We start from the raw sequence: 23,070 nt of genomic DNA on the forward strand, positions 1-23,070 counted from the left end.
TTGAGGAAGAATCATATCTGACCTGCAGACGTTGACTCTGCGGACAACGGTAAACTGCCGAGCCTAAAACTACGGAGTAAGCCGCGGAAGTCACTACTTCACGCGTCAATTCATCCAAAAATTCAACGATCCTAATCCCTATCTTCCTGCTTTCAGGACGCAGTCAACTCAGCGATTACTTGGACATATCCCCGCTCGACGCCCGAACATTCTTGGTCGCCTGCTTTTCCTTCCCCTCGCCGCCCCTGCGCCCGCTCAAGATGGAGTCGGAGCGTACCGTCAGCCATTCCGAAGCGTTGCTGGCATGGGTTAACAGCTTCGATCTCGTGGGTGAACCAAAGCAAATAGCCGAATTATCAGATGGAAGGATAATCTGGGATATTCTACACGACATTGACCCAGAACGCTTCCCCGACGTCACGGATCCTAAGAAGTCCAACTTGGAGAACCTGGTCACGATACACGGACGACTACAATATAACATTCTGGATTTACGAAAGTCGGAGGGCTGGCCCCGAGGGCTGGATCCAGAACCAAATCTGATTGAGTTCGCCGAAAACAACTCGGCTAGGGACGCGGAGAAGCTGCTGAAGCTTGTCTTCTTCGCTGCCACAATCACCGCCAAGGGAAACACTGCGAGTTACGAGACATACGGCGATGCCATTCAGAAACTTGATAGTCCGATTCAGGAGAGTCTCCAGGATTTTCTTGAAAATGTGGAGGAAGGCCAGTACGAGCTGGACGACTTGGCGCGTGAATCACGGGAATCGCAGCTGGTGAAGACGATCGAGGAACTTAAGCAGGAAAATACCGTGCTCCGTGAGAAATACGTAAAGACGGAACAGCGCGTGCTTGAGTTAGAATATGCTGAGGAAAACTACAAGTCGGAACTGGAGTTCATGAAAGAGCGCATCGAGGTTTTGAAATCTGGCAAGGGCGAGTTTGGGTTTAGCAAACGAGACCTCGACCAGAAGACCGAGGAGATTGCAGCACTTGAGGAGCAGCTCTTCATAGCTTCGGAACAGAACGGCAAGCTATCGAGCCGAATTGATGAACTACTCCGCGAGGCAAAGGATTATCAAGCTGTGCGCGATAAGCTTGACATCGAGAAGAATAACTATGCCAATGCGAATCGCAATGCTAAATTTGCGGCCGAGCAGAAATCGAAGGAAATCGAGATGTTGCAGACTAAGAACCAAAACCTTGAGGCTGAGAAAAAGGAGCTCAAGAAGCAAGTGTTGGAGTACGATGTGCAAGTACAGAGACTCAATGACCAATTAAGGGAGAGCAATAATGCCCTTGCTCGATCCGAACGAGAGGCCCGCGAGATGTCCATCACAAAGGGCAACGTCGACCTGGATAACGAAGAGCTCCGGAGGAGACTGGAGGGTGCTGAAAAAGAGATTCATGATTTGAAGGGGAGGATTGGTGAGCTGGAAGGAATAGACGACGAATACTCGGGTACTCCTCGTAGCCGGACTCCTACAACGGGTGTGTTGACACCGGGTATTCAAGGAAACCTACAAAAGGATTTGGAAGCTGCTGGGTTTGAGGAATCCACACTGTCTATTGGCGAGGAAGAGCATACAGATTTCACCAGCAGGGTTGAGGAAGGCCCAGGGGAAGAACTGAACAAGGAAAACGACGAGCAGCAGCTGGCGATGAAGGAAGAAGACAAGGCTAAACTTCTCCAAGAGATGCTCAAACCGCTCGAAGAGGCAAAGGAACAGCTCGCGCAGTTCATCTCTCAACAGACAGGTGCAGGGTCAGAGGCCATCCAGCAGTCTCTTGAAGAGCTCACAAAGCAGATTTCAGACTTAATCGAGAAGGACCATGAAAGACTAGCTCAGCGTGCACAGGTTAGTGACTACTTTTGAGATCTCTTCTTCTTTTCAAACGCATGCACCGTTTTGCAAGAATTTTCGCCTGAGCAGGATGTCGAGGACTACATGACAGGGGCTACGCAAAGGAGACCACGTCTTCTTCTGCATCCCCTCCGGATCTGAGCACGCCTCATTAGAACCGGACCCCTAGCTGACAGTGAAGATGAGCGAAATTGGAGGTATAACGGTCAGCGGGTTTCTTCTCATGGAAGCCTCCATGGACAAATCATCCTGACCTCAAATTTGGCCTCATCAGTTTTTAAAATCAGTATAGACAGGGAAGGAATGGACATCGCTAACGTCATGGGCATAGTACATCCACCAACAAAACGAACAAATCAAAGTATTGCGAGAACGAATCAGTGAGCTCGAGACGGTTGTTGAAGAAGCCAACGCTGCTGAACGTGAGGAAGACACCGTCAGCAAAGAGCGCGAGGTAAGTGATTGTTCCTTTTTGGCACAGTCAGCGATCTCGCCTCTAGTTGGCTTTTTCTTGCTGCCTGTGGGACCATATCTCTCACCGTGTGCTAACAAATACGTCTTCCAGCGCGCCCTCGAGAAACAGCTCGATGCCCTAACCCGGGAACTCGCCCTCATGAGTTCAGCCTGGTACGAGCTACAAAGCAAGCTACATAGCACGAATAATGTTCCTACCTCGCGGTATCGCCATGGCTCCGCCGGACTAGTGGACGCTCAGAAGAGTTGGCTTGCTAGACAAAGAAGTGCCGTTGCTGGTCCATGATAGCTCCTGCAGCCCCTCTCTTCTTTGCCTTCATACTTTACCTTTGCCTGCTGTGTAACATACATACCCCCGTGTTTTGCGTATTCTGGCGCTGTCACTTTTGATAGCGCGATTCTTTCCATTACCGGTACATAGGTCGCCCATAAACGGATATACCATAGTGTGAATAGAATATAGAGGATATTGTTTCATGCTCAATCTTGACAAATGACCCCTGATTGGCTGTAGCTGTGGGCTATAGTTCCCCTGGGACTTGACATTTATATACGACCACGGAGTGCAGAATGAGGCTTCCCACTGACTTAACTGTATTTGAACTAAGGCTTCAGTAGAATATCTATGTCCCCAGATTTAATCTAATTGGCAGTCATACCCGAACAATACGTTCCAGCACAAAGCAGACACAGAGTTCAGGGACATTATACATGAAAAACTGGGTCTTCCTAGATGGAGTTGGGACGAATGGTGGCCATAGAGTACTTGAGATGTTTCCTTACGAAAACGTACGCAACTCATGTTGGACGTTGCGCACGGTGTCTAGATTGTGTTGTTTGATGTTAATGTCTCTTTCACTGGGATTCAAGATTCGATCACGACCGGGACACGATTTAAGATACAGTTCGTGGATGCGAAAAAAAAGCAGCTACTCCGACACCTCGCTCTCGAAGCAGTATTGTGCACTTATGACGATACCAAGAATCGAATCGACCAAAATTCTTGATGTCCCACCAGGGTTCATGAAGGGTATGTGGGTATGAGAGCCGCCGTAAAAGGAGGCCATGCAATAGTGAAGGCTCGTCATGGGTCAGCTACAACCAGGGTCGAAGGCGTGAGATGTGACGAAAAGTAGATTTGAGCTGAGATCGTTGATATCCCGTTATCCTGTAAACTCGTGCCTTCAGTCGATGCTACAAGGGTATAGTGACCATGAGAGGGCATAGTAAAGTTTTTTAAAGGTGAGTTAGTACGACCACTGTCAGGATCTCCTTCAACAGTTATTCATGCTTAGGGCAGAGGACAACTACGAGATGAATAGCATCTTAGCTCTTGATGACCCTTGCCAAAGAGACGCGGTCCCATGGCCACCTTTCGCTTGGTATAACGCCGAATGAATTGATGGGAGGATGCGGTTTCAAGTAGAGTTGGAAGCCTATAGACCTGAAGACATGGTGCATTGGGGTTCACGCTCGGTGGACCCATTGAATACCTACCCACTGAAATGAAATGAGGCATGAAAGTGAAGCATTGGCAGCAGCGTTTAGATAGCGACGTCATGATGAGCACGATATAGGTGAAGATAGCGGTTGTCAGGTCTACCCCAAACGGCAATGGCAGTCAGTATTACGTCCATGAGAAATGACCTTAAGGAGGCAAGCTTACTTTTATATCCTATGATCAGGATATTGAGTCGATATGTTAACAGTCCGTGTGCTGCGGAAAGCAGCTTCCCTAATCGTCTAGCATTATTATGTACAGCACATATAGTTCAGATTGGCGTGGAGTAGTATCATCATTGAACAAATCAGCCATAAGCGGTCCGAAAAAGCGAGTAACTCCGAATATGCGTAGCCTCTGTAAAAAGATTATTGAAAGGACAAATATGACGTAACGGCGGTATTCTGGAAAATCAACACCATAGGAGCATATGTGGACGAACAAGATGAGTCAAGTCTCCCCCGGTTCAGCTGGTTTAGCCACGCTTGGGTAAGGCAAGGCCTCTAAGTGATCCACACATAGAAGAAAAGGAAGAAGACGAGAGCAAAGAACCCAGCCCAGACCTTCCACCCTACACCCGTGCGCTCTGCCATGCGCATCATGCGGTTCATATTTCCCCGAATACGAGTTCGCGTGTTCTCGAAAGAGTCATTCAGATCTGAAATATGTGTTGTATCACGTATTTCGTCTCCAATTGCGAGGGTAAGCTGATCAAACACTTGTCAGTACAAGCCCTAATCAGAACAGGACAACAAGGTCCGGGCGGTGGCTGCTGCTAAACCCACATCTTTAAGCATCCTAACTTTGGCCGTGATACCTTCGACTTCTTCTTCATTCTGGGATTCAAGGTGTGAGAGGACAGCGTCCGAGTAGTGACCCCTATACCAGTAATTAGTAGTGTTTCGTTGATACGCTGAATAAATGCATTTATCTTGACGTTCGTGACGAGAGACGTACTTGGAGTTCGGCATCGCGCTCTTATATCCTGTGTAACCATTCCCATTCATTGACCTGTCGGCACCTGGATAACTCCCATAGCCGTACCCACCGACATTACCCGGGGACTTGCTTGCAGGTCTAGAAATGCCATCATACGAGTCGAAAAGGGAAGAGGATGCTCGGGGGTCGCGTCGGTGGAGGTCGGACCGAGAGAATCTAGTATCTGGTCAGGCAAATACACCGTGATAGGAAGAGTTAAATAGCTGTACCTTGAAGCCATTGCGGGGGTATGCGATGCGGAGAAAGGAGGTTAGAAGAGGCAAGAGCAGTGTTTACGCGGTCAGGTGATAGCCATTCGCGCTTAGTGAATACACATGATGGTTAGGTGAAGCTCAGGATTCAAGTACAGAGAAGCCTATCGAGCCTTGAATGATTATTGGAAGCTCCGGTCTGATTGCGGAAAGTCAACTATCTTTCGAGAAAACGGTGGCTGCCACATGGGTCTCTCCGCGGTGCCCGATGGGTCAGCACGTGAGACGAACAGCGATCTACTTTTCAAGTTACTCTATACTGGACTAGCAGAGGCAAATATCTTGAGTGTTTATAATATGCAATTATTTATTGTCATCGAACTCTGCGATAAGTGCAGCATGAGTTGCCGAAATATGAAGTAAAAGACAAAGCCCGTAATAACCCTGCGCCTTTTGTAATCGAGTATTGCCCGGTCCCAGATCAATTCGTTGGTGTCGTCAGATATTCGATAAATCACTACTTGTCGCTCGGCTTGAAGTCCTCATCATCGTCCTCTTCATCATCCATCTCGTCTGCGTCAATCTTATTGGCAGCTTCCTGGTAGTCGATGGTCTTGCCGCGTGTGCGTCGTCCGCCGCTAATGATGTTCTCGGTCGAGACGGGTTCGAGATTGCTGTCACCATCGTCGTCCTCATCTGGGAATAGTCCTGATTAGTCGCGCGGGCCCTGAACTTGCTTTCGGATAGTTTTACCTTCAACCATCTAAAGTAGAGAAAAACACATTAGTAGCCGTGCTTAAAAAGAGCGAATCCTGGGCACATACAATCTCAGCATCACTCTCCTCGCTCTCCTCCTCCTCTTCATCCATGCTCACGTCCATATCCTCAACTGCCTTTCCCTTACCCTTGTCGTAAGCAGCGGCATCAGGAGCATGAGCAGCTGGGTCGTTGCCTTGGAAAGTGGCTTGGTTACTTTCACTCATTGTTTCGATGCGATCGATTACGAATCGACTACGGTTAGACGGTTATGAGAGAGAAAGGGGAACGAAAAGAAGTAGTAACTGGAAGAGCAGTAGAAGCCCAGGATGTGAAAGGCAAATTGTAATAGAATGAAGCTAGGGAAGAAATCGTAGGTCCTAGGTAGTAGTCTAGCCCAATGTTGTTGTTATTGCAAGGGAGAATTGATCCTCGAGAGTTTGTTGATGTTGATTGGCTGACAGAAATCAATCAAGCGCAGCTCCCGTGACGACGCTAACCCTGTGCCCATAAACAAAAACATCCTGCGAAATACGAAACATCTCGCTCGCATAAAGATAGAATCTATCAGAATGCTACATACTACAGGGATAAATAAGGGAAATAGGCGAACCGGAAGATAGGATAAGAGTAAGCCTAGGAGGTTTGGGCCGAAGCGTTGAAGCCCAATGCGTCGAATACACAACGACAACGGAAAACCTTTTGTCAATGTGTTTCTATACATATATTTGATACATATATTTGCCCAACCATGATTAGCCGATGCTTTGTTGATGAGGTTACTGTCAGTCCGAAAGGCGGCGTTCGTACAGTAGCAGGAGAGCGACCACGTTCAGATAAAATTGGTTATGCGAATATAACGTCCCAGCAACCAATAAGAGGAGTTTATAGCGAGTTCTTGGCCTGCCTGACAAGTAGGGAAGGACCCAGTAGGTTACTGGAACAAGGAAGCAGGACGAGTGCTGAGTCAGAGCTTCAGAGAGATCAAGTTAGATCTTTCGACCTGAGGCGAAAACATTGGACAAAAGAGCTGCAAATAATTCCTTACGTCATCCAAGCCCCGCCACAATTAGATTGGGTCCATCCAGGCTGAGGTTCTTTTGCAGCCCCATCAAAGCGTCATCGATGATGAGCTTCTCGATCATGAGTGCATGCAAAATTTGGAGCTTTCACGAAGATACCAGCCTCATTCGAGCAGGATCCGTAGTGTTGCTAGTGCACAGCAGCTCCAGCGCATACTGAGATGAAGATCCCACTTAGAGGGGTCCAGAATTCGGGAGAAATAAGGCGCCTGAACCGTAGAAGGGCGTCGAATCTGATGGATGCCTATCGAAGATGTCGCTTGCTAGAAACTTCGCTGGAGTAGCAACACACCGCCCACAAGTATATCAGTCTTGCTCCTCGCACAATTTTCTCCCACAGTTTCAAAAATCATATCCTCTCTATTCACATACAAATTTATTCTCCTAGAGACACTTCTATCATCCTCCTGTTTGTCTCTTCTTTCTCCCCGCTTCTCCTATACCTCACTTTTAACGAGTTTCTTTGACCCCTCTTCACGAACCCCTCATCACACATATCACACATACACACAATGGCCCCCGCTGTTGGTATTGATCTTGGAACCACCTACTCCTGTGTGGGTGTCTTCCGTGATGACCGCATTGATATCATTGCCAACGACCAGGGTAACCGCACTACACCCTCTTTCGTTGCCTTCACCGACACCGAGCGTCTCATCGGTGATGCCGCCAAAAACCAGGTCGCCATGAACCCCCACAACACTGTCTTCGATGCTAAGCGTCTGATCGGTCGTCGTTTCGGCGATGCTGAGGTCCAGGCTGATATGAAGCACTGGCCCTTCAAGGTCGTTGACAAGAGTGGCAAGCCCATCATCGAAGTGGAGTTCAAGGGCGAGACCAAGCAGTTCACTCCTGAGGAGATTTCCTCCATGGTCCTGACTAAGATGCGCGAAACTGCTGAGGCCTTCCTCGGCGGTACCGTGAACAACGCAGTCATCACTGTCCCTGCTTACTTCAACGACTCCCAGCGTCAGGCCACAAAGGATGCTGGTCTCATTGCCGGTCTGAACGTTCTCCGTATCATCAACGAGCCTACTGCTGCCGCCATTGCTTATGGTCTTGATAAGAAGGTTGAGGGTGAGCGCAATGTGCTCATCTTCGATCTTGGTGGTGGTACCTTCGATGTCTCCCTGCTCACCATTGAAGAGGGTATCTTCGAGGTGAAGGCCACCGCAGGAGACACTCACCTGGGAGGAGAGGACTTTGACAACCGTCTGGTGAACCACTTCGTCACTGAATTTAAGAGAAAGCACAAGAAGGATCTTTCCACAAACGCCCGTGCTCTCCGCCGTCTCCGCACCGCTTGCGAGCGTGCCAAGCGCACCCTGTCCTCTGCTGCCCAGACTTCCATTGAGATCGATTCTCTTTTCGAGGGCATCGACTTCTACACCTCCATCACCCGTGCCCGTTTTGAAGAACTCTGCCAGGACCTCTTCCGTGGTACCATGGAGCCTGTCGAACGTGTCCTCCGCGATGCCAAGATCGACAAGTCTTCCGTCCATGAGATCGTGCTCGTCGGTGGTTCCACCCGTATCCCCAAGATCCAGCGCCTCGTCTCCGACTACTTCAACAAGGAGGCCAACAAGTCCATTAACCCTGATGAGGCTGTTGCCTACGGTGCTGCCGTTCAGGCTGCCATTTTGTCTGGTGACACTTCCTCCAAGTCCACCAACGAGATTCTGCTTCTCGACGTCGCCCCTCTGTCCGTCGGTATTGAGACCGCTGGTGGTGTCATGACTCCCCTTGTCAAGCGAAACACCACCATCCCCACCAAGAAGTCCGAAACCTTCTCCACTTACTCCGACAACCAGCCTGGTGTCCTGATCCAGGTCTACGAGGGTGAGCGTGCCCGCACCAAGGACAACAACTTGCTCGGCAAGTTCGAGCTCACCGGTATCCCCCCTGCTCCCCGTGGTGTTCCTCAGATCGAGGTCACCTTCGATCTTGACGCCAACGGTATCATGAACGTCTCCGCTGTCGAGAAGGGTACCGGTAAGACCAACAAGATCACCATCACCAACGACAAGGGCCGTCTCTCCAAGGAGGACATTGAGCGCATGCTTGCCGATGCCGAGAAGTACAAGGCGGAGGATGAAGCCGAGGCTGCCCGTATTCAAGCCAAGAACGGCCTTGAGTCCTACGCTTACTCTCTCAAGAACACTATCAGTGAGGGTCAGCTCCAGATCAGCGAGGACGACAAGAAGAAGGTCAGCGACAAGATTGACGAGGTCATTAGCTGGCTCGACAACAACCAGACCGCCGAGAAGGACGAGTACGAGTCCCAGCAGAAGGAGCTTGAGGGTGTTGCCAACCCCATCATCTCCGCTGCTTACGCTGCTGCTGGCGGCGCTCCTGGTGGCGCTGCCCCTGGGGCTGGTGCCGCTCCTGGTGGCGGCGCTGGGTTCCGCAACGACGGTGTCGTTGAGGAGAACGAGGAGCTCGACTAAATGCTTTAACGCACTTGGTTCTGTTTTCTTCCCAGGCGTCTTAATACCTTCTCTTTCTCAGGTTTCTTTGTGTTAATCTTATGTTTTTGTTCCTACCTTACGAGATTATGGGGGTTTCTTGCGCATGACAGCATAGATTTTAGTTGCGTTATATGATGACCGCTACGCAAATGGGAGCGAAAAGTTCCGGATTCAATGAAGACTAATATTTCAATATTCTCTGTCCCTTCTGTAAATCCTTGTATTCTACAAAAGCATTTTTCCCGCCACATGGGAGCTATACGTGCAAGTCAATCCATCGAACAATAACTGTAAAGGAGAATTAGGTAAATCATTTCTTCACGCCAGCACTCGCGACTGTAGAACCATCAAACTCCCCTGACCACCACCTGTTCAGCCTATCGCCGCCAATTCCCAAAATATTCCCAAATCCTATTTCGCTCGCGGCTTCAGGATGCTTCTCTTTCTCTTCGCGCTTGATGCGAATCAGAGCTGCTGATGAGCCGATTACAGCGGCAAACAGTGGGTCGAGGGCTCTGTTATCCCAAGGAGTGATTAGATGTGAATTGGTTCCGTGAAGTTGTTTGTGGGATCACGAGCAGGGAAAGGTATCGGATGAGAAAGACTTACTTGGAGATAAGGTAGACGGGCATTTTATAAGTGGTTTGTAAGTGTGGAAGAATAAGTACGCAGACTCGGACACGCCGGCTTGCTTTAGTTGCACCAATTCTCCTGGGAGATGTAGAATATCAGATTGTTGCAGTGCTTATCGTGGTTTGTAGTAGGACGCTGTAAGTAATTGCTATGGCAAAAGGATGTAGCAATTCAGTGTTGAGATACCTGTACGTCACGTGATCAAATCGACGTACATTGCCCATAACTCAAGATTACATGACTGTCCAGAGTGATGGCTTGAAGGGTAAAGCGGCGTGCCTATAGCACTACTTATGACTCATAAAGGAAGCCCCGGCTGCTATATGCAGGATTAACAGGGATTATAGGAGGATCCTGGCTGTTATTTGTATGTATAGGCTCCATGGAATTGGTTCATTCACTTAATCTCATCATAGTCTCTATGCTTAAACATTTATATTCAATGACTACATAATTATCAAAGTCTGCTCATATATAAATAAAATGAAGGATGTCGACCGCGTTGTTGCACCTTCAAGAGCCAGATTGCAGTAGGTCCTCCAACCATTTGTAGGCTAGATCCAGGCTTCGAGGGTATATATGAAACTAGAAACTATGAAAACATACAACATAGATTGATAAATAGATAACCGATCTCTCTAAAGCACGTAGAAGTACCTGAAAAAAGTCAGATCACTACCCCCTTGACGGCGAAGAGAAAACTGTGCAATAAAGCTGCCTTAAGGTGGTGCGTCGGAGTAAAGATTGCAGCTGCAACGAAAATATTGGTAACAATTAGCAAGTATAGAGACCATGGATGGATGAAATGGACGGAGTCGATGGATTGGCCATGGAACTTATATATACACAATAGCAAGCAAGATCTTCCTGAAATCACTGGCATTCCTGCATGTAGAAAACAGAGATTCTTTCATACGCCAACAGTACTTATGCCAAAGCACGTATTATACATTGGAAGATATGGTACAAAGATTTTCCAAGTCCTACCCATACATCAAACCCATTGTCTGGGATGTCTCAGCACATCCATCATTTCCTTCTCATGGGCCTTATCCTCGCCGAGCTCCTCTTCATTATCCATATGCTCGGTCCGTGTTCCCGACACGGGATCCATGTACGCCCATGATGCTGTGCGAGGAAGACTCATGAGGATACTTTCGATACGGGCACTAGGGGTTCTCAGTCCGAAGCTCGTGCCGCGGTCATAGACGAGGTTGAATTCCACATAGCGGCCGCGGCGGAGTTGTTGCCATTCCTTCTGAGCTGGGGTGAACGGCATGTCTTTGCGACGTTCGACAATCGGGACGTAGGAGGGAAGGAAGGAGGCGAGAGCATCAGAGACGAAGGAGAAGAGGGTTTCTTGCGGATTTTGAGAGGAGGTGGAGGAGCTTTCCAAGAAGTTGGCGTCAAGGTCGTCGAAGAAGATCCCGCCGACACCGCGGCACTCACGACGGTGCGGGATGTAGAAGTACTTGTCGCACCATTCTTTGAATCTGGGATAGTAGGTTGCGTCATGGCGATCGCAAGCCTCTTTGATCGTTTTATGGAAGTGTTGAACATCCTCAGGGAAGAGGTAGGACGGGGTGAGGTCTGTACCGCCGCCAAACCACCAGTTTTTGTCGCCGTTGATGGGGTCTTTTGGGTCTGATGTCTCGAAATAGCGGTAGTTTAGATGGACCGTTGGCGCCATAGGATTATGGGGGTGTAGGACAAGAGAAAGCCCGGCAGCGAAGAAACTCAAAGATTCCACGTCAGCACCGACGAAGGACTTGTGATCTGCTCGCATCTTCTCAATCGCTGCTCGGGGTAGGTCTCCGTAGACGATAGATACATTGACTCCGGCTTTTTCGAATACATTGCCATCTTGAAGGACGCAAGATATACCGCCTCCTCCATTAGGTCGAGTCCAGGTGTCTGCTCTGAATTGTTTTCCATCTATCCGGCTGAGTTCCTCCACAATCTTCTGTTGGTGATCCTTTATCAATTTTTCCATTCGCAGCCGCATTGGCGAAGTTTCGTTGACAGATGCTTGTTTCTTGAGAGCCTCATCAATCTCCACGATCGATGGAGAGTCTAATTGGGTCACTTCTCCAGTCATCTATATCATACGGTTAGCGAGCCCCAAATTGTAGGTATTGGTCGGCGCAGACCATGTCCCAGACAAGCAGCGTTACAAAGGGGATGCCAATCGCGAGTCGCAGGTACGGACGCCAAACTGTAAATTCTTTCTTGCCCCGTTTGTCTTGTGTCTTTCCCGGGTGCGATGATCGTGTTGATTTCTCTGATTGTGATGTTCTCTCCGAGTAGAATCGGTGGAAGGGTGTTTGGTGATTGTTTGGTTTGCGACAGGGCGCTGAAAACCGGGAAAGCGACCTGCGAAAAGGCGCACTATATAGTCTGGGTAAAGCCATCTTGTCACACTAATAATCAGGCCACCGCAGGTCAAAGCAAAAAGGCTCGAAAGTTGCCGAAACGATGTATGGGACCATCACCAGGGCTCGGAGCCGGAGCAGTCCATTGTGGACCTTTCACGTGATCCTGTCGGTATGTTTGCATGGTTTGCAACTATAATCACTGAAACAGCTTTTTAGAAGTAAAGCGAAGCATCCACAGATGAGACGGAGAAATGAGTCAGATCAAGAGCTAAAACAGTGTTCCTGGCCAGTTTCGACGGGGATTGCTCTGCAAGGTATGCAGCCTCGTACTGCCGGCGCCTGTTCAGTCTGGAACAGCTCCTTTAGCCGCGGGTCCAGTGGAGGCTCAAGTCGTACCTAGCACCGGAGTTCCAGAGCGGGCAGGTCCACACTTCAACATCGGCCGAATCCGACCAGTATAGCAGTTCATGAGTTCACCAATATGCGCGTGAATATACAAGCAGTATCATCCAGGGGCTCATTCGAGGTACCGGGTGACTTGAAGAATACATTCATCTGATGGTGGCACATGACCGTGACTCACGTGTGGGGCTTCACCGCCTCCGCCCCGTGAGACCGCCGTCTTATCAGTTCTTAGTAACATGACGCGGGGCTGGTCACCTACTACATCTCTCCTTCAGTCATCCATCCATCCTTCCTTCTTACTCTCATCCTGATTTCATCCAACTCATAGCTGCCGCTGTTATCTCTTATTCAAAACGTCGCTATCGCTGTTTTTTTTTCACCCCGGGCTACCAGCTGAACTCAGTCTCCTTATCGATATCCGCCTCTATCGCCATGCGTTCCAAGTTTAAGGACGAGCACCCGTTCGAGAAGCGCAAGGCTGAAGCCGAGCGTATTAGAGCGAAATATGCCGACCGGATTCCGGTATGTTTTTTCTTTCGTTATGTGTTTGAAGTTGTTTTTTTTTTTTTTTTTCTTGTGTTATCCTCATAAGGAACTTGACAGTTCTGGTACACCGCTTGTTCTTGTTCAAGGTACTAAACGATATTCATTCACAGGTTATTTGTGAAAAGGTCGAGAAGTCAGATATTGCTACCATCGACAAGAAGAAGTATTTGGTACCTGCAGACCTCACCGTCGGCCAGTTCGTCTACGTCATTCGCAAGCGCATCAAGCTGTCTCCAGAGAAAGCCATCTTCATCTTTGTCGACGAGGTCCTGCCCCCAACGGCTGCACTAATGAGTAGCATTTATGAAGAGCACAAGGACGAAGACGGGTTCCTTTATATTACGTATGTTATCCCAGTACCACCTGTGGTTTTTCCAGGTAGCTAACTGCTTGTAGATACTCCGGAGAGAACACATTTGGCGACTGCTAAGCCTGGCCACCGTTGTATTATCTCACTTAATTGTCCACGCCGTCAAGAAGTCTCGTTTTGCAAGGTTCTGCTACGGTACCAGTCTTAAGCTCGCGGTTCTTGGACGAGGCAGTTAGAATTCGCGGTGGCTTCGTTTGGGCAGGCGTTAGTCGGGAGTTTTTATTTCTTTATGGCTTCTTGGGATCTACTTTCAGGACTGCAATGATTAAATGGCATAACGTTTGATGCAATCATTTTCTGAATTACGCTCTTTCTTGAATCGTACTGTAACCCTATGCTGATCAGCAAGTTCTAAAAGCCATTACTAGAACGGACTCGTATCTCAAAAAAAGAAAAGAAAAAGAAAACGAAAACCCTCTTTGTCGAGTATTGTAATTGTTAGGCTAGGAGCATACTCCGAAGGCAAGGCTCGGACTCGGTAGTCTGGGCTTTGAATGCGGATTATTCGAGGCCCGCAGGCTCCCGAGGCCCCGGGTGACCGAAAGAGACTAGCGCGCCAGACCTCCAAGGCTTTCCGATTCGGCGCAGAAAAAGTGCCGTTGGGGACTGCGATCTCGCTCTTCCTCTCTTCTTCTTGAGTTTTGTGCTTGCGCTTTCTTTTTCCTTTCGTTGACAACGAATTTTTGCTTTCACTGTCCTTATTCTCGGACGATTCTCTTTTGGCCTTCTTTTCCCTTTCAATATTGATCCTTCTTTTTGTGAAAAGAAAAAGCTGGTCATACGACCCAGATAAACAGCAACATCAAAATGTCTCCTGCAGCTGCTCACGGTTCCGCATCTAAGGATGTGAAGAAGGAGTCAGCCACTGCTCGTCTTCTTGGATCAGGTACCTTTTTCATGTCCTAATTGATCATTCTGTGAGGTGATTGCGACTGACAACCACCAGGTTCTGCTGGTATTGCGGAACTGCTCGTTTTCCACCCTGTATGCTGACTCGCTATTAACCCATCTTTACAAGATACTGATTATTGTTCAAGGTCGATACGACGGCAAAGCGATTGATGAGCAACCAGACCCGCGTAAGTTGCGAAATTCAATTCGCTAACGGGTTCTATTGACTGACGCGGCTTTATGCTAGATTACGTCTGCCAGTGAATTCAACCAAGTCGTCTTCAAGGAGTATGCCAACGCGCCTCTGGCTCGCAAGTTTACCTCTCTCTTCCCCGGTCTCGGTTATGCCGCAGGTTACAAGGTCGGTAGAACAAAAAGGTGGCTTTGGTTACCATTGGCTCACAAAACACCACAGGTTCTTCAGCGTATTTACAAGTACGGTGGTCAGCCGTTCGCTCGCGACTACCTGGCGAAGCACCACGGTGCCGACTTTGATAAGGCTTTTGGAAAGGGCACTGGAAAGGCTATCATGCACGCCACGGCCGGTAGTTTAATCGGCATTGGTGAAATCGTCCTGCTTCCTCTCGACGTGCTCAAGATCAAGCGTCAGACAAACCCAGAGGCTTTCCGTGGTCGCGGCCTTTTCAAGATCATCTCCGATGAAGGTATGGGGCTTTACCGTGGCGCTGGCTGGACTGCGGCTCGCAACGCCCCTGGATCATTCGCTGTACGTTGTTTCCTCTCGCAAAATGTTATCACGCTAACGATGACAGCTTTTCGGTGGATCTGCTTTCGCCAAGGAATACATCTACAGTCTGCAGGACTACAACAAAGCTTCGTGGGCCCAGAACTTCGTCGCCTCCGTCTGCGGTGCCAGCGCCTCCCTCATCGTCTCCGCTCCCCTCGACGTGATTAAAACCCGTATTCAGAACCGCAACTTCGAGAACCCCGAGTCTGGCTTCCGTATTGTCTCCAACATGATGAAGAATGAAGGCCCCACTGCTTTCTTCAAGGGTTTGACGCCTAAGCTGTTGATGACTGGACCCAAGCTTGTTTTCAGCTTCTGGCTGGCTCAGACGTTGATTCCTGCCTTTGGCCAGATCGTATAAGCGCCTCATCCGAAAGACCCAAATTTTCCAAAGATTCACGGAGAGCGATATATGATATACGGAGTTTAATAGCACTTTTCCCCCCTCTTTTTCGTCTTGTTCGCTGTACGGTTCTATGCGATGATAGAGACTTTTTTTCTTGTATGATAGACGATAGTTATGTTCTAATCGGGGGTATTTTATGTTAGGGTAGGATAAACACAGAGCCACAAAATACCTCCAACATCGTTTGATAATGTCAAGACGGGCGTATTGCCACTTTTGCTACGTGTCGCTGTTATATGGCTGGGAGCCACATACGGATCACGATCAAGCCGTTATTACATCTAGATCTATAAATAAAGCTCTGTGGACATAGATTAACGACAATCTAACTCCGTCTAGTGACATCTACAAACTGACACTAGTCAGATATATATCCCAGTACCGTGACGTTTCGGAGACATGTAGCCTAAGCAGGAGCATGTTAATCAATGAGTTCGGTCAAGATGACTGATGCAGTAGACCATAGTACTCCAGAGCAATCAACTGCTAGAATGTAGAATCAACTCCAAGAGCACCATCCGGTCAAAGCTATACTAGTTACTAATGCATAAACTCCGGCAATGCAAGGATGTAGGAAAACCCTTTCCCCCAAACGCCTAAATCCTCGCATAATACCATGGCAAATTAGATATACAGATAGAGGCGTCCATAGTCACAAAGTGAACTGAAAGTTGCCTGTCGACATGAACACAGTGCAGTGCCGAGAGCCGCTGCTAAAACTCAAGACTATCCCTCGGCATTCCGCTCCGCCCTCTTCGTCTTGGGAACCTCCCAAAAATACTCCCATTTCCAGAGCTGCGCCGACTTGTCTGACTTGCCAGCGATGCTCGGAGATCCCGTCCGTGGTCGCGACCTCGGTCACGGCCGTGCTCTTGGTCAAACTCGTCGACCAACATGCTTGTGTTTAGGCTGCTCGTGTCGAAAACGTCGCCGCCCCCACTCCACCGCTGAAGGAAGCGACGCTGCGCTTCCGTTTCTCGCGGCCGCATTGGCGCTTGTGGTAGGGATGGGCCTCTGGTGCTGCTGGCCGTGCTGGTGCGGAATGATTGCTGCAAGAAACTAACATCTTCTTCATCGTCAAACTCAGCATCCGTGTCTGTATGCTGCCATTCGTCTTCGCCTGCATCGGCTTCAGGAATATCGTCGTCCAGGTCACGCTCCGCATGCTCCTCTTCTTGCTCAAGCTCACTCATTTCATCGACGCCTTCGTCGGCGCTGGGAATCTCGTCGTCCAAATCAGGCTGATTATCGAAGTCTTCCTCCTCGTCGTCATCATAATCCTCAAACGCCTCAGGGACATCATCATCCAAATCGCGCTCCATATATTCCTCCTCGTCAACCCCGCCATCCGCCTCTAACCCTTCTTCTCCATCTTCAATAAGTCCCTCATCGTCTTCACCCTCCTCATCTTCATCCGCGTCCGGAATATCCGCATCCAAATCCCTCTCCATTCCGGTTTCATCGTCCTCATCCATCCCTTCCTCACCCTCCCCACCTGCCGCAGCAGCAGCGGCAGCGGCGGCAGCAGCAAACTCCGCATCCGCAGCAGCCATAGCCTCCTCCCTTTCAGCCTCCTCTTCCTTCATTCCGAGCATCGTCTTCGGACAACCGGCCGGTTTTATCCAGGAGCATCCGAACGACGCAATATTGTTCTTGCGCGCGCGCAAAGCGCGTTCTTCCAGGATGAGCGCGGCTAAGGTGTCACTTGTAGCGAGCGCAGAGGCCCCAAGGCGTGGGGCAGTCCCGCCGGTACGGTGTTGTGTGCTATCATGTCGGCGGGCGGCTTGGGCGTGGCTTGCGGAAACCGAGCTTGAGGATGATAAGGGCTCGGTTTGTTGTGAGGAGGGAACTGCTTGGGGACCGAACCAAAGTTCGTGTGCCTTTTTCCTGGTTAGACTAAGCGGTAAGAATCTGGGTAATGCTAACGTACATCGCGAGGTGCGAAGAGTGGGAGGGAGATCATTATTGATGGCTCTCAAATCTGGGATAATGCCAATCTGATCTAGAAGATGCGAGGTGATTTTTGCCTTCTAGTGCGTCTCTATTCATATGCCCTGAGTCAACCTGCTGAGTTCGCCTTGGGCGACTCGAGCAATGTTATTGAGGGGTAGAGAGCAATCACAACACCAGGAGGAAAGTTGAAGGTCAACCAATTGATCCCCGAAAGATAGCTGGCATTAATGATGAGGATACAAATCCCTGTCGTTCCCTAGTCGTTTAGCTGTTTCCACTGGGGTGGTGTGAGGGGAGAGAAGCAAAGATTCAGAGCCAGAAATTAAGTTGAAGGTGGATCGCTCGCCCGCAGCAACGCGGAGAAAGCCAACCAGGATCTGCAAAATACATCTATAAACAGCATACCAGCTGTACGAACTTATTTAAAAACCTATGAGATTGAAATCATTTGATGATCGAGAAAAATGAGATATACTATGCTCGATGACATGGTTCAATGAAGTTCATTTCTGAACTCTATATGATTTGGAGTTGGATTTTAGCTTGGTTGCATAAACACCATAAAAAGCATGCTCTTTACTTCCAAAGTCGACATATAGACATACCTATGGAATGATATGTGTTTCGGCGCCTGAAATTTGGCCAGAATATAGTCGATATGACTTCCGTACGATAGACTCCAATAACGAAACTCGGATCGCTTTACCTAGAAAGGCAGGCTTGCACAAGGCGATCAGGCATCGTCAGTCAGAGGTGTGATCTTCCATCATTGAGGAACGTCCAATCTCCACCCAAGACTTATCTTAAATCGCGCCTGCTGATCCAGAATCATGTGCAGAATGTGATGTTCGTTATGAACAAGTCCCATAGTAAACAATTCGACAAAAGTGGCTGCAATCGCTTCATTCCTCACCCTTATGCAGATAAACAAAGGATGAAGTGAAGGCCACGTGCGCTTATCCCATCTTCAGCTAGTCCTTCTGCACCTACTGCCAGCCAGACGGCTAGCAAGAACTGAGGCACAGCTTCCGACGCTGCGGTGCAGTTGATATGGATATCCCAGGACCATGCTGTCCTCCTGACAGTATCTGATGAGCTTCCTTCAAGTGAGCTGACCCTACCCGTAGTCTACCGGCGACAGTGCAGGGTGCGTAGGACACTCAACGGATGGTCAGTGCAAGTCAGTCGAGGCGTCTCCAACGAGGACATGCGAGATGGGTGCCGGCCCATACTGCCAGTTTGGAGTTAAGACTATTGACAAAGGGATGCAAGTCTGAATCATTTTGCCATTCGCTTTAGCCGACATTCAATAAAATTCGGAGATGGACTGATTCACCGCATCTCATAAAACGAAAACTGTAATACGTATAACAGTTCGAAGGTGGTTCTGACGGACATGTCTGCTTGCTGGATACAGGGCGAAATCCGGTAATCGGCCGACGACGCCCTCAGCTTCCGGTTTCTTCCGATAACCTGCAGTCTGCCACTCCACCAGCGAAGGTGTAGTCGGTGAACCTAAAGGGGGCAAGATCCAAACAAAGGCATCGGGCGAATCCGGGTTATGAAAACACTAGTACCTCCGCCTAGTCATGTGATGTCGATGTATCGGATGAGAGTACTGCGCTTGGAACTCCGTGGCATGTCGGGACTCCGCGGTCGATTGAACAAAAAGGGTCAAAAAGACAATTTTTTCGTTAGTTGTACCCGACTCCATGGTGTCCGGATGCTCCTCGGATGCTCCTGATCATTCAAAGAGTCTTTCTTTGGAGACCGAGTCTGAAGTCAGGCCACAAGAATTCCTCGAGGCTTGTCGTGCCAGTTCAATAAAATAATATATGCAGCATAGACAAGAAGCAAAAATAAACCTGCATCCGCCGCGTGCATAGTGTCGACTCGTCTGCTGTTGCCAGAAAGTGAAATACTCTTTCACCAGCATTGATCGAAGCGAGGCCGCTTTCGGTGATCGTTGTGGTACATAGCAGTAGTGTACCACTGCATCCCCATAGCTCCGGACTCCAGGTGGAATACCGTAAAAGCGTGGATATGGGGTAACAGCTAAAGAGTCCAATCAAGTGGACGACATTGGGCTGCGAAATCATGGTCGTCCCATTAGATTCATGCTGATTGCGGATCCGAAGCTCGAACACAGAAGTGTCCCGTTGTATGTAGCAGTTGGAGGCACACCCAGCCAGGACAGGTGAGATGGGATAGATTACTTTATGTATTCGAATTATCATCACATTTGCCAAAGTGCTTATCAGAGTCCGGGCTTAGGTTCAAGCCGAAACCAAGCCAGCGACCATTCGGGCTCGGGAATCCTGGTCGCTCCGTCACAGGCTCGCAGCTCGTTTTTCGTACGGGGTAAATTACAACGTTTCCGGGGCATCCTTAGAAGCCGCCCATTGGTCGGGACCAGCCACGTCGGCTTGAATCAGGTCCGGGAGACTTGGTTGCTTTGCTCTCCAGCTGATAAAATAAAGTCTAACTAGAGGTACGAAGCTGATTACGTCCCTCATACGAGTCTATCTTGAAAGTAATGATTTCCAACATTGACTCGCTATCGAGTAAAGCTCCCATAGCTAGATTCAGGGTTCTACTCCTGATTACTGTTATGTGCGAGGGGACTCACAAAAGGGAGAAACCAACGGACCAATCAGCATATATCCCCGCTGGTCAAGGTGCGGCTCGGAGGCCCCGATTTCGGCGGAGGAATGAGGGGAAACTGGGCTGTGTAACGGAATGGTACGGGACTTAGAGAAAAGCAACTTGGTGAGAAAGAGGGAGGAAAGGGGGGTTGTCTGGGCTTAAAACGGAATAGCGCAGCTTGGCTGCTGTCGGGATTCGGCGGACGGTCACGCCTCAATGTTGTACCGCTCCGTGCCAGTCATCGACCAATCCGGCCCGGGTCCAAAAAATACATATGCTGATCAAAACTGTATGCGCTAGTACGAGACTGATCGCCCGAACAACATGCAACTTAATGGTGGGTCCTTTTGTTACGGCAAACATGTACTTTCGGGAGGGTCAGAGATCGCTGAATGCCCAATGCACCGTTACTGGCTCATGCCACCTACTCTTCGCTAAGAGCATCTCACCTGCCGCGTATGCAGTCGATTGTGTTCGGTCTGCTGGCTGAAGGGGGAGCTCCTCGCAGGTGGAACTTCACATTTTGCCTAATTTAGATTCCAGTATTTTCGCTGCCATCTCTGAGCGCCGCGGAAGGTTGCAGGCAGCGTGTTTTTCGTTTCTTTCTTCTAATAATATAGCCGTCTCGCAGTCGACGTCTTTATCCTTACTGGTGTTTATCACTTGTCTGCGACAGCCTTGGCAATATTCGACTCCTTGCCGATTCTGTAAGCCAAGAGAGATCGTTCAATAATATCATGATTGCTTCTCCCCATGATTGTCATGGACTGATGCCGTCCGACGTCGGTCTTCAGGTGTTTGGGGATGAACTTCGACCACAGGCCATGTGCATATTTCCGAATCCAGCGGATTGCTGTGACTGACCAACAGCCTGGGACGAAGGGTGGGATAAGCACTGCATCCCTGCACTGCTCCACTTCCAGTATCCAATCATCGACCTGAACGGATCTTTTGATCTCGTTTAGGGCGGAGAAAGGGAAAAGAAAAGCATCGAGAAAGCATGGGCGAGCGATTTGGGGCGATGTGGTCAGCGAACAACACTAGGTTTGTTTACTTTTAGCGGCTGCCCCTCCTCCCAGATGATCCTTTCTAGAAGACGAATAGCAGAGAGGCAGCAGATATTAATTCTCTTCTGAAGCGAGACGGGAAATTAATCCTTGAGTGGCAAACATAAGGCTCTGACTCACTGCTCGCATGGCTTGACGAGAAGAGCGGCTACGTCGCCTTCCAGGATTATTATCCGAAGAGTCTGCCTCTCACCGAATTGTGTCTAAATGTGTTAAAGTGAATGCAGAATCTACAGAGTATACGATTAGCGAGACTTCAAGGATCGTCGAAGCTCGTGAGTAGCAATATGAATCACCAATGAAGATGAAAGATTGGGCATGTTTTACCGTTAGTTTGCTCCTCTGCTGTCCCTCCAAGCCTTGCACCGTCCTTCGTTTCTTCTTTGAGCTGCTGGACACATCTTGAGGATTAGGTTGCCTGGATTGATGGAGTCTAAAGTACTGAGGGCACTGTATACACTCTCGGGTGTTAACGGGATGAAGAAATTTTTCGAATCTTCACCGAGAGGCCGCCTTCAATCATGCTCTAGTTGTGCCGTATGATTTGTAGGCGTCCACCATTATCATTGATTATTTAGACACTGCTTGCTCAGGTGAAGCCATGCAGATTTAACGATCCTAGTAAGACGACTACCATAAGCGTCGGGGGGTCTGTAAAATAAAGTGGAAATACGAATACCAGCTCCAATTGTTCCCCTTAGCGCCGTCTTTTGCATTGCTTTCTGCCCCACCGGCTTGGATCTTGACGTAGGAGTAACCTAATCTTCTTGTTAAAGGGTTGAAAAGCCACTATCTTGATTGGCTGGCGGTTTCTTATCTCTCACCTGCTCCCCGGCTTGGAGACGTCCATGGACGGCCTCCCGCTGTCCTCATCGTCTCATCCCGACGTATGCAGAACCACAAACTGCTGAACGGCAGGGAATAACCCCACGAGTCTACTCTGAATACATTTAAAAGGCGTGAATTAGTCTGTACAATTGGGTTAGGGGCGGATGCAGATCCTGGAAGGAGAGCTGTACAACAGCAAATCTGACTTTTGATACTGGTCTTGCATGTGAAGTTTTGCTGAAGTTATGCTGACCTAGTTCCTGGTTCCCAGGTACTCCAAAGTAGCGTGGTGGCGGACATTTTTTCGTCCAGGAGCGGAAGCCGCCGAAAACAGCTCTGTCCTGCTGGTGTGCCAACGTAGTATGATTCACTTAGAGCGCAAAGGGTCTGTCTGCTTCTTTGCTGTGCATTGATTATTTTTTCCTGAAAAGCCAAGTCGTCTACTCCGCGCGTCCACTGCAGTTCTCCAGAGTAGGCATTATACTTAAGCAAACGGAAATTCGCCACGGATCATTGTCTTGTCGACCGTGGTCATAATTCCTTCTCGATCCCCACCATTGTATTTTTCCCAGTTACTCCTGTACAGGGTGTCCGTCATCCCGTGATCTCAATTGAAACATCCTCCGGCAGTGTATGGGTGATACTCCATAATACGATACCGAAACTCGGAGACCAGACGAATTCCCCGGACCTCTTTCTCCCGTGCTCCTCCCGCCGCCCACTGCCCACTGCCCGTAGCCCTGTCCAGTCACTTTTTTCCCTTTACTACGCAGGCCCCCTCCCCCTCACCCTGCTCTTATTTCTACGGTTCCCCCCATCATCTTCCACCTTCTTTTCCCTTTCTCTCACTTTACTACATCTTCCCG

The 23,070-nt window shown here is 49.1% G+C and overlaps 8 protein-coding genes across 8 annotated transcripts, besides 1 other annotated feature; 4 read left to right on the forward strand and 4 right to left on the reverse strand.

Annotated features, from left to right (window-relative positions):
* Nucleotides 1-23,070: part of a sequence feature (contig 1.88 1..183820(1)) that runs on past both edges of the window.
* Nucleotides 137-2,814, forward strand: ANIA_05126 (protein HookA). The gene is made up of 3 exons (XM_657638.2): nt 137-1,859; nt 2,197-2,319; nt 2,431-2,814. The coding sequence occupies exons 1-3, from the start codon at nt 261-263 to the stop codon at nt 2,623-2,625; spliced, it is 1,917 nt and encodes a 638-aa protein (XP_662730.1). The 5' UTR covers nt 137-260; the 3' UTR covers nt 2,626-2,814.
* On the reverse strand, nt 4,036-5,192 carry ANIA_05127 (SNARE domain- containing protein). The gene is made up of 4 exons (XM_657639.2): nt 5,049-5,192; nt 4,798-4,995; nt 4,626-4,719; nt 4,036-4,547 (listed from the first exon to the last, which is right to left on the reverse strand). Exons 1-4 carry the CDS (start codon nt 5,057-5,059, stop codon nt 4,344-4,346), a joined length of 507 nt encoding a protein of 168 aa, XP_662731.1. The 5' UTR covers nt 5,060-5,192; the 3' UTR covers nt 4,036-4,343.
* On the reverse strand, nt 5,402-6,212 carry ANIA_05128 (protein chz1). The gene is made up of 3 exons (XM_657640.2): nt 5,855-6,212; nt 5,784-5,793; nt 5,402-5,726 (listed from the first exon to the last, which is right to left on the reverse strand). Exons 1-3 carry the CDS (start codon nt 6,011-6,013, stop codon nt 5,548-5,550), a joined length of 348 nt encoding a protein of 115 aa, XP_662732.1. The 5' UTR covers nt 6,014-6,212; the 3' UTR covers nt 5,402-5,547.
* Nucleotides 7,214-9,698, forward strand: hsp70 (molecular chaperone Hsp70). The gene has a single exon (XM_657641.2). The coding sequence runs from the start codon at nt 7,381-7,383 to the stop codon at nt 9,313-9,315; it is 1,935 nt and encodes a 644-aa protein (XP_662733.1). The 5' UTR covers nt 7,214-7,380; the 3' UTR covers nt 9,316-9,698.
* On the reverse strand, nt 10,835-12,427 carry hem13 (coproporphyrinogen oxidase). The gene is made up of 2 exons (XM_050612192.1): nt 12,120-12,427; nt 10,835-12,067 (listed from the first exon to the last, which is right to left on the reverse strand). Exons 1-2 carry the CDS (start codon nt 12,378-12,380, stop codon nt 10,964-10,966), a joined length of 1,365 nt encoding a protein of 454 aa, XP_050468138.1. The 5' UTR covers nt 12,381-12,427; the 3' UTR covers nt 10,835-10,963.
* On the forward strand, nt 13,182-13,725 carry ANIA_05131 (ubiquitin-like protein ATG8; the record flags this gene model as incomplete). Its single annotated transcript, XM_657643.1, has 3 exons — nt 13,182-13,271; nt 13,406-13,638; nt 13,692-13,725. 3 exons carry the CDS (start codon nt 13,182-13,184, stop codon nt 13,723-13,725), a joined length of 357 nt encoding a protein of 118 aa, XP_662735.1.
* Nucleotides 14,388-15,665, forward strand: ANIA_05132 (putative mitochondrial GTP/GDP transporter Ggc1; the record flags this gene model as incomplete). Its single annotated transcript, XM_050612193.1, has 6 exons — nt 14,388-14,551; nt 14,612-14,649; nt 14,703-14,744; nt 14,804-14,917; nt 14,972-15,283; nt 15,330-15,665. The coding sequence occupies exons 1-6, from the start codon at nt 14,473-14,475 to the stop codon at nt 15,663-15,665; spliced, it is 921 nt and encodes a 306-aa protein (XP_050468139.1). The 5' UTR covers nt 14,388-14,472.
* On the reverse strand, nt 16,424-17,774 carry ANIA_05133 (uncharacterized protein; the record flags this gene model as incomplete). The annotated part of the gene is made up of 2 exons (XM_657645.2): nt 17,641-17,774; nt 16,424-17,590 (listed from the first exon to the last, which is right to left on the reverse strand). Exons 1-2 carry the CDS (start codon nt 17,671-17,673, stop codon nt 16,424-16,426), a joined length of 1,200 nt encoding a protein of 399 aa, XP_662737.1. The 5' UTR covers nt 17,674-17,774.

The sequence above is a fragment of the Aspergillus nidulans genome, chromosome V (genome assembly GCF_000011425.1).
Source record: "Aspergillus nidulans FGSC A4 chromosome V".
NCBI lineage: Eukaryota > Fungi > Ascomycota > Eurotiomycetes > Eurotiales > Aspergillaceae > Aspergillus > Aspergillus nidulans.